General features: G+C 34.3%; 1 protein-coding gene across 1 annotated transcript; it reads left to right on the forward strand.

Annotated features, from left to right (window-relative positions):
- Nucleotides 1-8,392: 8,392 nt before the first annotated feature.
- LOC107946417 (uncharacterized) lies at nucleotides 8,393-12,470 on the forward strand. Its single transcript, XM_016880726.2, has 13 exons — nucleotides 8,393-8,589; nucleotides 8,697-8,758; nucleotides 8,920-8,985; nucleotides 9,067-9,142; nucleotides 9,299-9,369; nucleotides 9,772-9,873; nucleotides 10,054-10,143; nucleotides 10,539-10,613; nucleotides 10,887-10,919; nucleotides 11,123-11,200; nucleotides 11,510-11,575; nucleotides 11,864-11,976; nucleotides 12,246-12,470. Exons 1-13 carry the CDS (start codon nucleotides 8,535-8,537, stop codon nucleotides 12,265-12,267), a joined length of 909 nt encoding a protein of 302 aa, XP_016736215.1. The 5' UTR covers nucleotides 8,393-8,534; the 3' UTR covers nucleotides 12,268-12,470.
- Nucleotides 12,471-15,001: the final 2,531 nt, after the last annotated feature.

The raw sequence follows: 15,001 nt of genomic DNA on the forward strand, positions 1-15,001 counted from the left end.
TTGGAGATTCGAGATAACATGCCCTAAGGTGCTGGGTGTCGATTTTTCTCGTTCAACCAAATAGCTAAATATCCTTTCAATTTATAAAATGAGGCAATGTTTTGCGTTTGGAAATTCGAAGAACGTGCCCTAAGGTACTGGGTTGCGATTTCTCGTTAAACCAAATGGCTTAATATCCTTTTCAAAAATCTCAAAATATGGCAATGTTTTGCGTTTGAAGATTCGAGATAACATGCCCTAAGGTGCTGGGTGTCGATTTTTCTCGTTCAACCAAATAGCTAAATATCCTTTCAAAAGTTATAAAATGAGGCAACATTTTGCGTTTGGAAATTCGAGGAACGTGCTCTAAGGTGTTGGGTTACAATTTCTTGTTTAACCAAATTGTTAAATATCCTCTTGAATTTTAATCTATGCTATTTGAGTTTTTTTTAAGGATTGTATTTTAAATTTCTTTAAAGTTTTCAATTTTTCGACACTAAGACATTAAGTAATCAACTAGGTACCAATTTTGGGCGTATCGATGGTGCTAATCCTTCCTCGTGCGTAACCGACTCCCGAACCCGTTTTTCTGAATTTCGTGGACCAAAATCGTTATTTTAGTAAAATTAAATTGTTTATTAAAAATAACCACTTTTCAAGGTGATCCGATCACACCTTATCAAAAAAGGATTGGTGGCGACTCCTGTTTTTGTTTCATTTTTCAAAACCCAAGTCGACCCCGTTTTTCATCAAAAAAATGGTGTCAACAGCTTGGCGACTCCACTGGGGACTTTTTCAAAATAAGTGAGTCGAGCCACGAGTTGATTACTTTTTGTCTTTTTGTCAAAAATTGAAAATTTGATTTAAATTTACGATCCTTTCATGGCATTTCATTCTTCATTATAATTTTCATCATTGTGGTTTATAATTGCTCTTTTTGTTTAAATTTTGGTATCTTTTGCATTGCGTTGCATGACCTTTGGTCACACCTTTTTAAGTGGAAGTGAGAAGCTACTTCTTCGTGAGGTTTTCACCTCCGTGCAGGATAATAGATCGCTTTCGGGATACATCCGTACCTATGTCTTCGTGAGATTTTCATCTCCGTGCAGCCATAGGGAAATGTATTCCCCTGAACCGAACTCGATCTATATGAGCCTATAATAGGTGAAGATCGAGGAATCTGCTGGTTCGGATACCTTATCTTTAGAACCAAACCACATGTAGTGAACTCTAGGAACCCAGCCTAGATAGAACTACTTCAAACCCATAGTAGATATCCAAATAGGTGCTTTATTATTTCTTGCTTGTATCAGATTTTAATTTTGATACTAACTTATTTTGTTTTGATTGCATGGCATTTTGTCTGCATGGCATTTCATTATAAAAGGCGTTGATTCACATTCGATTACTAGATAGAAAAGCCAATCATGGAAAGTGAATTTCTTAGCAAGGTGGAAGATAATGCGGTTATCCAAATATGGTCAGAAAAGTCGCAACTCGAGAAAGGTGATAGTCTGACAATGGGGTATGCATCAGAGTTATGGGATTACACCAGCATCAATGTGACTCAGAACAATCTTCAGGAGTTGAAAGAAATTTGGGCTCAATGGGATGATGAAGTTAAACAATTGTTTTACTATAATTATGGTGATTTACCCTACTTGCTTGACATCAATGTAGATGAACATTTATTTCGAGCTCTGGCCCAATTTTGGAATTCCGCTTATAGTTGCTTCACATTTGGGGAGGTAGACATGGTGCCTACTGTGGAGGAGTATACAACTTTACTTCGTTGTCCAAGAATCCAAGTGGATAAAGTTTATTCTAGAACTGCTAATGTTTCGACTTTTACAAAGAAGTTAACGAGAATTACCGAAATGAGTGAGCAATGGGTCACCGCACGAATCAAACAAAAGGGACAAAATAGATGTATCCCTTGGAGAAGTTTGCGAGATCAGATTTTGGCACACTCGGATACGAAGAAAAAGGTTGATGTTTTTGCTTTGAGTATGTATGGGCTGGTTATTTTTCCTAAAGCGTTGGGGCATATAGACGAAGCTGTTACAGATTTGTTTGATCAACTTGATAGGAAGGTCACACCCGTTCCAGCAATTTTGGCCGAAACGTTCCAGCAATGACAACTTCCGAATATCACAGATGGCGAAGTAAGAGGATCGATGATAACATCCCAAAGCCAAGAGAAGAATGTGGTCGTCCTATAGAAGAGCATTTACGAGTAGTCCCTTCAGAACTAGAGATCATCAAGCAAGACTTCGAAAAAAGAAGTTCAGAGTTTGGAAAGAGGATAAAATAGCTAGAAGATGAAAAGATGCGTTTGGGACTAGACGTTGATATCCACAAGTTGGAAGCTGAAAAGTTAAGAAAAGGGAAGAATAAGGCTGAAGAGGATTTAGATAGTTTAAAAACGGATTATAAGAGGCTGCGATTGTCAATGTGAACTGCGGGTTTGGGGAAAACATCGGAACAATGGAAACAGGAGATCGAGGAAGAAAAGAGCAAAGTTGATCAGTGGGAGAAGAAATTTCAAGGTGCCCGAGCTCGAGAGAGCGCCTTGGAAAAAAGTTTATTAGAATGCCAAAATGAAGAAGTAAGATTGAAAGATCGGGTAGCGGAGTTAGAAAGGTCGCTTCACTTGTGCCGTAGTCGCAACTCTGTGATCGAGCTAAAAGCAAGCTTGAATAAGATTGAAGAATTGAAGAAAAAAATAGGAGAACTTGAAGACGCACTGCAAAGCTCTGAATCGCGAGAGGAACTTCTTAAAAGACGTAACGAACAATGCAAGTTAGTATACTCACACGGCTTAGCATATGGGCGTGTGACTTGGCTGTGTGACCTAAGTCAGGGAGTTACATGGGTACAAACACAGGCTGGGAAACGACCGTGTGTCCCTATTTCAAATGCCCACGCGGCCTGAGACAAGGGCGTGTCTCCTGACCGTGTGAGACACATGGCCATGTGACCCCTGCAACTTTGAAAAAATTTCAATGTTTTTCGAAAAATTCTGAGTATCTGATTTAATCTCGACTTGTTTCTAATGCGTATTTTGGGCCTCGACGGCTCGTATAAGGGACTATATGTTTAATTTCGATTGGTTTCTGACATAAATATTGTATGATATGAAATGTTTGAAATGTTTGTGTATTTAATTTGTAAACTCTAGTAATGCTCCGTAACCCTATTTCAGTGATGGATACAGGTTAGGGGTGTTACAGTCATGCATCTCCTGGCATCATTATTGGTAAACTATTGAGTGACTATTATATGTTAATTTATGATATTGATTTGGTATGTATATATATACTTGTATAGAGCAAGAATTGGATGGAAGTGGAGCTTGCAGAGGAAAGACTAAAGTTGTGGAATAAGCCTTGAAAGATCTACTCAATTTTTTTGTGTTTTGAAAGGTAATTTATTATGGAACTAACTACCCTTCCTTGTTTGATAGGTGTCCTTGTATTTATTTTCATTTCATCTATGTTTGAACTTATGCTAAGATTATAGTGGAAATTGACATACTTGATTAGGAACCATAAATGAATTAAGGTGAACTGTGATAAGTTGAATGGTGCTATATCTATTGATTTGTAACTAGACGAATGACAAAATATCTTTAAATGTATCACTAGTTGTATGTGTGATTCGTACTCTAATACAATCGATAAATTTCAACAATTAATATGTGATGGTTACAACTTATGTTTATGCATATATGGATGATTAATGCCCATGTAAAATTAGTAGAAAGATGATCTGCCATAATTTGATATGGAAAATTAAACTTTCCCGATATACTTAAGGATCTTGTTCTTAAGCAAGTCTTTTTCGTAATTTTTAGATTTGAAGTTAATAAGTTTAAATGTCTCATTTTTACTCATTTTGTAACCCAAATTGGCCAATAGTGTCATTAGGGGGGCCTAATGTGTGTTTGAGTGGTGTAGGAACGTGTTGGAGATTGAACGCGACACCAAATGAAAGGGTATTATGATATCTATACCTTGGAATCACGATACCTCCAACAGGCTTGAAGATTGGAGACCACCTTTTAGTGGTATCATGATATCCACCCTCAAAGAAGACCTTCAAGTTCGAAACTGATTGGGGTATCGCGATATCTTATTCTGGGTATTACAACACTGATATTGTAAGGAGGACAAACTTGGATAGAAATGGTAGTCTTTGTCCACTCGATGCACCAACCGCACAAGGCTCGTGTAAGGGCAATTTTGGTAATGAAATTTCATCAGCATTCAGCCTAAAATAGTTAATTTTGGCTGAGGAGGAGAGACATATTAGTTAAGTTTTCAGCTTTAGTTTCTCTAGGTTTTCTTTTATTTTTTCTACAACTTATTTAGAGTTTTTATTTTCTCTTTTTCTTGCTTAGTTTTTGAGTTTATTTTTCTGCACTTACTAATTGTTCTTAATGTTCATAGTGTTAGTTAAGTTAGTTATCACTGTAGCTTAGGTTTATTTGCACTTTTAATCCATGTACCTTGGTTTTAAGACATTTCTAGTTTTAGTTTAATGTATTTCAATTTCTTTTACTATAAATCAACTAAAGTTTGATCCTTTTATGTTTATTGCTTTAGATTTTCTTGTTAAATGCCTTTAGTTTCATGTTCTTTACGTTTTCTTGCATAAAAATCCAAACTTTTATATTTTTCTTAAGCTTTACTTTAATGGTTTATTTGCTTTTCATTTTCATGAGCATTATCTTTATTTTCAACATGAGCAGCTAAACCTCAAAGGGGGTTGGTTGATGGAGATGTGGGTAAATTGATTTTTTGGACAAGGGATTAAATCGTAATAAATTAGACTAAACTGAATAGACCTAAAAACTTAGGAATTGATGCCCCTAAGGGAATATTTAGACAAGTGAGACCGAGAGGTAATCTTGTTGTGCACCAATTCATTAGTCTTGGGTTAATTGGTGAGATCGAGAAATAAATTAGATTAATTTGTCTAAGTTGGTAAAATTGAGATCAATAGATAAAATGGAGCCACTTAGTAATTTAAGCTATTTAAGCCCCTCATTCGAGGACCGGTGAACCATATCGAAATCAACCAACCACCGTTAGTCATTTATTGGTTAATCTCTTAGTTTTGTACTCTTTACAATTTGGTCCCTAGATTAGCATATTCAATTTTCTTGCAAAACTTTCTTGTTATGATTTGTCGTACTATAAAATCATATCAGTAGTTGCTTAGACTCTATATTGTACGCTGTTTATCACTCAATCGTCATCTCATTTGGGTTTGGTCCTTGGAATACTCTAGTGTTCCATAGTAACACTACAAATATTACAATTTACCTGTATGCTTGCAATAAAACCACACTTTAAATTTGTTTTATAAAATCATTTGTTTTATGCACATGTGCGCATGCAGTCAAAAGGCTAAGATACAGTTGGCATACCAATAAGGCCATATGTGCGCTTATGGACGAGTTTTGTTGACGATGTGGAGATTATGATGTCATTTGATATCCAAAATTTGTTGTGGATCATTGAGTACTTATTGTCTCTTTGGATACATTGGTGTGGTGGAGGGATGTATTTACATATGAATATGCATTTGATGCTTACAGGCTTAGCACTTCGGTGCTTTGGTGTAGTGTAGTTTTTGCTCAAATGAGCTATATTGGTGTGGTGTGGTGTAGTTTACCCACGTATACGAGTTCATTTTTATTAAGGTTGCATTGGGCGAAATGTTAAAATTAAAATTTGGAATCGAGAAATGAAAATGAATCGGATTTGATAAGTTATAAATGTATGTGGTTATAATCGTATAGGTATAAACTAGTAGTCTAGTGAATGTATGTGGGATTGTGTTGATCTTATATGAATTGGTACAATTTGATGATATTATGGTTATGTTTATAATGTTGACATATATGAATACCTATATTTCCTATGCTCACTATGTTATAACATTATATGCCTTGATTTAGTTAGATATGTGTCTAATTCTTTTAGTAGTTAAATTCTCACTTATCATTGTTTTCCTGACATACATCCCTAGTTGTTAAAAATCTTAAGGTTGAATCAATATGGGTATCACACTATCAACAAAACAGAAAGAGTATGTTCATTTTGGTACCTAACATTGTGACATGTATATATAGTGTCTCTCTCTAAGTAATGCTCATCCATGTTTTGAATGTTAATGTTGCTTTGTATGTTAAGGTTGATTTTGCATTTCAAGGTCAGAAAAGGCCTAATTATGCCTAGTTCATGATCATGTGTTTAATGTTATTTGAACTATTTGTTTTCAAAAGTTTCATAAGCCTTATGTGCTCAAATTTGCATGATGTGGTGATTTGTTAAATTGGGATGAACCATCATATGCTAATAAGGTTTATGTTGGAAGCTTTGAATGTGTACCAAAGAGGTTATTGCACAAACAAGAGGTATCATCGCGACGATGAGTTCCTAACGTCGCGACTTGAATTGACAGAGAGTGGCGTCACGACCTTGAGTCTTTTAAAGTCGCAACAACACTTGTTGTTTTGATAAGGTCATGACATGATATCCATGGTGTCATGATGAGGGAAGTCAATGAGTTACATCCCAAAGTCACAAAGTCAACCTGATAGTTTTAAAATCTTACAATTTGGCCCTGTTTCGACCTCGTGTTAGAAAAGAGCTTTCGTAAGCTTGGATAAGGCCCGAAAATGATTAAACAACGTATTGTGAATATGTTTTATACTTGCCAACATGCATAAATGGTTAAATTGTGTTGTAAATGGTTGTTGTTACTCCAACAACGAATATGGCATCTTGTAGCTTGGACTCAATGATCGGATCGGGTATGGGGTGTTGCATTGCTGCTCAACATAAGTATTTAGACTGAAGTATATGAGAGATTTATCAAAATTTACTTTTTGTTTAGAACCCACCTTATATATGTTAAGGACCTCCTTAACTTGTTCAGCCATAAATCTCGCATTCCATAAGACAAAAGACTATTGTTTGCAAAGAAAAGATTATTGATCTAAGGCCTATGTTGATTGGCCTTGACCCCTCAAATAGTTAAATTCTTCCCAAATCCTACTATTGAGTTAACGTCGCTGAAAGACCTTGTGTACATATTAGGGAGAGATAAAGGGACAAATGATCTCCTTATCTCATACCTTTCTCAAGCTAAAAGGATTATGTAGTATACCATTAATTCAAAAGAAATGGAAAAAAAAGTTACACAATTCATTATCAAATTATCTCAAGAAGCATCAAAACCCATACAAAATATGATGTCCCTAAAAGAGGACTACTTCACATAGTCATTCACTTTCAACATGTCCAATTTCATGTAAAACCTTTATAAGGGCATTTTTGGAGCTTTTAAGATAGTGCACAAACTCATAAACAACCAATACAATATCCAAAATAAGTCTATCAAGAACAAATGCACTTTAAAACTAGCTAATGCAATGAGTAATAATATGTTTCATGTGATTAATCAACACCTTTTAATGAATTTTGCATATGAAAATACACAATTTAATTGAATTAAAATCATGCATGGAATAAAGGCTAAGGTAGACAATATTGCACAGGTGAATCCACTATTTTTCTATTGGAATTGGTACGTGCTAATATCAATATGTTTTGATCTATCATTTCATATTTATCGATATTACAAAAAATATGTAAATGAAAATGTTTATAAATATCAAATAAATAATTCTAAATAATATTTAAATATAAAATATTCATCAATAATAATAAAAATACTCAAACTCTACAAATAAAAATTCATCATTCAATAAATCTAAAAATTAACAAGAAAAAAAAGTCGAAATTCTTACGGTTACTAACTCTGACATGAAAAAATGTAGTGTCATGATCACCTTCTTGAGCCAGGTCCCCGTAGATTGATGGCTTCAATATTGCTCCTCTTTATTAAGTATCTTCCTCAATTTGCCCTAAGAGAAAGCATAGCTTAGACATTGACATCGGAAATGTCATCATTCAATGAATCAACCATTTTGTTAAGAACATTTATATAGTGGTTTCATGCTTTATACCTTTTCTAGCTAAAATTTGAGATGAGTCCCAAATTCCTTTGATAATTGTTTTGTTTATGTTTTTCAACTCTGAATTGGTCTGATTCAGTCCAATCCATTTTCCTATTTATAAATAATATAAAATAAGTTTATAATTAAATTTAAATAAATCAATTTATTATTATTTAATTTGTAAAGCAAGCTATTTGGGTGAATCTGAACCAGACTCAAGCTCGGGTTTGAAAATCATTTTGGAATCAGGCCTCGGCCCTAGGTTAGACTAGCCCAACCCAACTCATATAAGTCCAACGCAACATTCAACATATGTAAAACGACACTGTCCTAGTTCCTCAATATGTAAGGCTATTAGATTTGAAGCGTCGTCGTTTAGGAATGACAAACCATGTGGAAAACAAACTTGTCTCAGCAGCCACCTAAATACCTCCGTGATTTTACTCCTCTGTTCTCTTCCCTAAAATTTTCCCAGTCTCAACCAAACTCTCTCTGGTGACCCTTCAAAAGAATCACCGCCATGGCGATGCAAACCGGAGTCGGCTTTTCGAAGATTTTGATCCTTGCCGGCGCAGGCACTTCTCATTTTCACTCTCTTACTTCAATCATCCTTATATTCTCGTTTTTTTTTTCTTCTAGTTCAATTTTGACTTTTCTCGTTTCGTAATTTTTTTCTCTTCAGGTTACACCGGTACGATCCTTCTCAAGAACGGTAAGCTATCGGACATGTTAGGCGAATTGCAGGTTAGTTTTAACCGTTTCGCATTTATTTCAATTCGTTAGTTTCTCGCTGCCATCTCATTGAACTTACTATCCTTCGGTTTATTATTTATTTATTAATCTCTAAATTATGTCCTTCTAACTTTCTTTCTTTTTCTTGTTTCCTTTTTTTTTTTATCTGGTAGTCTCTTGTGAAGGGACTGGAAAAAACTGGGGACCAATCAGATGATTCAGATGCCCTTCTGGCTCAGGTATATGATTAAATAGAGCTCAAATTTTAAAATTTTTGGTTGTAATTTGATTCTTTTTTTTTTGTGTTAACTAATCCGTAGGTGCGTCGTCTCTCAACGGAGATTAGGCAACTGGCCTCAGCACGGCAGATAACTGTTCTGAATGGGGATTCCGGCGGTATTTTTAATTATATCTGCTTAAATAGTAGTTGGTAGCTTTAAAATTAGAAAATGTGTGAAACCGGTTTATGATTATATTAGCTAGACTGAACGGTGCATTTTCTAAGTGAATGTGTCTTAGTTGTTTGCTTTTTCTTTTCTTCTGATTTGGCAGTTAAGTTAACCTCTCTGGTAATCCCTGCTGCTACCTTGGGGGCATTGGGTTATGGTTACATGTGGTGGAAGGTATGTAAATTATAGATATATTGGCATTTTTTCCATGATTTGTTTGACAACATGAGAAAACAACACTACCTTAAATATGATAGGAATATCTCAAAATCTATACGATACGAATTATTAACAGACTGGCATTTGTATAAATATAAAATGCCTTAAATATGATTATGATACGGCAAAATACATGAACGTGACATGGATGCCCAAACTGCCTGGCTCATTTCTCTATCCCTTTTTGATTTATTTGCTTCCACATTATTAATACCTTTAGGATAAAATCATACTCTTGCTTACTGATATTATTATTTTTTAAAAACTAGCTCTCTTTCTGTCCATTCATGTGGTCTGCTTTATAATTAGGTTAATATGTTCTGTTTCTTTCTTTTGTTGTCTTTTTTTAATTACTAGGGCATTTCGTTCTCTGATCTATTTTGGGTAACAAAACGCAATATGGCATTGGCTGTGGAGAACTTAACAAAACATCTGGATTCTGTGTCAGATGCTCTCTCTGTAAGTTTATATTCTCTTGTTTTCATTTTCTTAGCATTTTGTTTTCATTGAGCATGTTTTCTACGAACCAAATGATTTCCATTGTCAATATCATGTGCATCTCTAATATGAGTTGACCTAGTTAGTATATAAATTTTGTATGAAAACCACCTTTCACTACTTTACAAATTATGTGGTCAGGCTGCAAAGAAGCATTTGACCCAACGTATCCAGAACCTGGATGATAAAATGGAAACACAAAAGGAAATCTCAAAAAGCATTCAAGAAAGTGTAAGTGACATGTTTTCCTTTTCTTTTACCTGAACTTTGACGTCAGAATATCATATGCAACACAACCTCATTGAATAAGGCCCACTTCCCCACTTGTTTCTTCTTGCATTGCGTATGAATTTTAGTTTTAAGGAATGAAGAGAGTAGGTCAGACATTATTTTTTTCAAATTCTTCTCATTGTGACGATGAATCTGTGATGATTTCAATAAAAATAAGTGGGTTTGGATCATTCGTACTTGGTGTTAGAATATGAGCTTTATCATGCGCTTATTTGCTGTTTGGTACTGGGCTCTTGGTTAATATACTTGGATTTTAGGGTCAGTAGACAACAAATTGGATAGATCAAACAAATTAATGTTTTACCATCTTTAATGTTGTTCATATATGTAAACAGGTAGAAGAGGCTCGTATGGATCTTTCCAACATTGAATATGATTTGGACGCACTGCAGAGAATGATTTCTGGTTTGGTCAGAATTCTTTTGTTCTTCTCTAATGTATTTTGCAGTTTTGTTATTGAGAAGCAGTTGTTATATTGTATCACATTGGCTGCATCTCTTCTTTCTTTCTTTCATTTTGCCCCATGTCAGGAGATATTAAACTTGTTAATGAAATCTGGTTCTCCAGAAACATAAAGGAGCATTGCTATTTCTTTTTAATGGCTTTACCTTGTTCTTGAATGTCATGGTATTTGTGTACATGTATCTGATCTGTTTTGCTTTTCCACCTTTGCCCACTTGCAGGATGGAAAAATAGGTTCATTGGAATATAAGCAGGTAAATAACTTATTTCACCTTTTCTTGTACTTATTTGACCTTGCTGCTTTACCCTGTGATCACCTGCATGGGCTGATTGTGGCACTGATGAAAAAGAATGTGATATTTAGTTTCATGCACATCTGACTTTAAATTCTTTTGGTATGCAGTTTCTTTATTGATTTTGTTTAACAGGATTTACCCACATGTTTATTTTTTGGCAGGATCTTGCCAATGCTGGTGTGTGGTACCTTTGTAACATGGTTGGGGGCAAGAAAGCAAAGATGCCTGAAGCCCTGCAGGTTGGTACTAGTAAGAAGATGACTTTTTAATTTGTTTGCACATTTTGTGTTTGCAATGTGATGATATTTTCATTCCATCATATTTAAAAGCAAAAAGGAAGGGGGAAAAATGGGGAGTTTTGGAGATTGTCTTTGTCATTTGTCTTTCCTTATTGGATCATTTCATCTTATAAATCTGATGGTAATCCCTGCTAGTCTGTAATAATTACATGATTCATGTTTCTGTACTAAAAAACAACCTTTCTCATTCCATCTCTGCAAATGTTTTAATGACTATATCTTATAGTCTGATTTGACATTTTCTTGCAGGAGCAACTTAAACTTTCTGGGAAACCTCGTTCTTTACTCATGCATTCAGGAACTCCAACTACAAAGGTATCTTTTTGTGTTCATAGATAAATTTTAAATCTCTTGTGCTCTCACATCTACACATGCACACACGTAGCGCACTTAACATGTGGTTGAATGAAGTGTGCATTGACAGGTTATCAATATTAGCTTGAATGTGATAGCTTAAACTTTCATGGATGAACCCAATTAATGTGTTTGCTCTACTGCTTCCCGGGTTATGATTGCTTGCTGGAGTTTAAACTGATAACTTTGGAGTTTAAAATTTTGACATGCATATTGTTTTCTATAATAGTTTTACCTGGTTCGTTTCAGGGTCTGAAAGACTTTGTAGATATTTTTTCTGCAAGTATGAAAGATTCAGGTCGAGATGTTATCGTGCAAGATGATATTTATAATTTGGAGGATGAGCCAAGAGGCCTGCACGGGTGTGATTCACAATCTTGGAAATCTTTTTTTTTTTCTTAAAGAAAGTTCAGCCAAGTTTTAACCTGTGGAAAACTGTTTTGGATGGCAATGCTATTACAACTCTTGGGGCATGCCATTATTGTGGCTGTAGTTTTTTTCTCTTTAAAAAAATATTCTGGAGTTGATTTCTTAAAATTTTGTAATAGCTAAAAGAAAGTAATATTATGATAGTCTTAAGGAAAAAGAAAGCTTCGGTCCATTTTGTTTCACATAAATTTGATATTTGCAGGAGCATTTCAGGTAGGTGTTGATGGCATGTTGGCAACCAACAATTTGCAGTTTGGCAGTTAGGAGAAATTAGCTATACATGGTAATGAAATGATAAATCCAAGTACAGAAGAGTTAGTTAGCCAAGGACAAAGAATTAACTTCATATTGTCTATCTCTGTTTGTAAACTATACCCATTTAACAGTTGATTCAGTTTTAATCTTATTATGTTATTTTGATTCTTCATTTTTCCGTAATTCTTATTATCTCCAAGTATATAGGAAAGCTTTTAAAATATACATTAGACATGCATACACGCGGCATCCTTTAATTTTGGTAATTGTGATAAAGGTTTTTTTTGACGATGATGATTGGAACTAAGTTATGAAAATATGTGATATGCTGTATGAAATTAAAAGTGCTAAATATTGGGTTTGAATTTTCTTTATCCAGCTTAAATTTTTGAGTTTTAAGTGAGAATAAGTATCAAGTTTAGAGATTAATTTAGATAAAAATAATTTAGGCTTCAATGTGAGAACAACTTTAAGTTTAACTTGAAAAAAATATAATTGTTAGATAAATTAACAATATGCGAGACAGTTATTCAATACCAACAAGGGTATGTGGTTGACCTAGTAGAATATTATATTTTATATTAAAATGTTATTATTTAGTTAACACTTGTTCAAGCAAAATTTTTGTACCGTTTTTCTATAAATAAAAGCTATGAGCAATAATTACGTTGCCATTGAGCATAATTATTCTGTAAAAACATAGTGACAATTTTTTTAGAATAAATTCTATTTTTTTTGAAAAGCTCATAGTTTTTGGTTCCGTAGAAATAATTAATATTTTTACTTAAAGTTAATAAAAATTTTTATTCTGTACACTTGGTTTGTTTTATTTGAGCCCATACTTAAAGCAATTCGAGGATAGAGGATAGAGGATAGAGGAGAAGATCGATTGATAGAAAGAAAGCCGAGAAATGAATTGGACCGCTTCGTACAAAGCATAAGTAATAATTTAGTTAAGAATATATTACTATAAATATCATAAGGCTTGGTTTTAAGAAAAATTTTAAACTTCAACTTTGCCTAAAAATACTATTTTCTAAATTTATTTTTCCAACATGGCCAAAATGTTTTCCCATTGTAGAGGTTGGCATCATCAAGAAAGGAAGAAGCAAAACAACCATAAGACAGACGAACCAATGGGGCATAACGAGGCATCCATTGGTAAGGTGACAAAGGATGAGAGCCTTGCTGCCAAAACACGGATGGATCGATAAATGTTTTACAATAAGAAAATGATGTTAGATCTTTGGTTCAAAAGGGTGACCTAGAGAATTCCATGGTTAGTAGCTGGGGAATATCTTAGCTCACCTTCGTTGACTATTGTTATCAACAAACATCTCGTTCAACTTCTTCAGTACACCATCTTCATAGTAGCAAAGACAAGGACAATTGCGACCTCCTCAACATGAGAACTTCAATAGAAGACCAAGAAGGAAACCAGTGAATGAAAATGTTAGCGGAGGTGATTGAAAGAATGTTCATCCACCCAAAAGGCACAACACTAGCAGTGACATCCTATTCAAAATGTTCAAAAAGGGAGGACATCTTGTTCGGCCTCTTCACGGCAAATATAATAGTCCCAAAGAAGTGGTTGACGTTTCCCTTGAATAACAAACAAGGAATACAAAAATTTGGCCTAGCATATGGAAAAGAAGATTAAGATGTGATGTCTTGTTCCCTGTGGAAGAATTAATTGAAGGCCAAGGCATAATGTCTTAATCCTATTACACTTACGAAAATTAATATATGAAGTCCTGATTTCCTTGAAAAAACAACCGAAAGTCAAGATGTGAAGTTTTGTTCCATCAATGAATTGGCTAAGGTGCAACGTTTCATCCCCGTTATGCCCATGAAGACAAAAGTACGAGGTCTCATCCCTATTGGATGAATCAACCAAGACGAAGGAGAGAGGCTCCGCCCCATGATGATAATGACCATAGCAAAAACATAGGCATAAGGGCTGGTCATCCTCTCTACGACAAAACTACCTTTTTAGGCCTAAACAAATGCATTTTTTTTAAATCAATGCAATGCACTCATCTAACAAATATCAAAGTATGAAAACACAGATGCAAAAGAATAACATGACAAAGCTCAAAAGTGATTAACAATAAAAGCAAAAAAGTAATTTCTTTCTTAATGCTTATAAAATATATGACTAAAAAGTCATTGTTGTCAATCTCTTCGAGTGAAATATTCTCAGGAATAGATGAAGGTTAGCCAACAATGCTTTTCCCTTTTATAGCAACATGTATATCCCAATTTCATCTCTCTAAATTAAAGTTTGTGACACCCCACACTCGATCCAATCTCCGGACCTGAATTTGTGATGCTACATTACATTGCTCAAGCAACTCAAGCTACTATAACACAAATACATTCAATTTAATCATCATCTAATTCATATACATGTATTTAGAAATTCAATGACTTCATTTCATCAATTTATAGAATTTTATAGGTTAATATTAGAGTTAGGACTCGAATTCAAACTCAAATACTAAATTTCAAATTCATGTCTCGAGACAAGGATCTCTATGTCTCGAGATAAGTCATAACTTATTTTGAGATTTTTAGCTTCAAAGTTAGCATATTTCAAGACATGATGGTCGTTAATGATGAAAAAAAGGTAAAAGTTGAATCTACATAAATTTTTCTCATAATTTTTTCCCTATTAAATTGTTTTATTTATAAGACCATTAT

Source organism: Gossypium hirsutum, chromosome D12 (assembly GCF_007990345.1).
Source record: "Gossypium hirsutum isolate 1008001.06 chromosome D12, Gossypium_hirsutum_v2.1, whole genome shotgun sequence".
Lineage (NCBI taxonomy): Eukaryota > Viridiplantae > Streptophyta > Magnoliopsida > Malvales > Malvaceae > Gossypium > Gossypium hirsutum.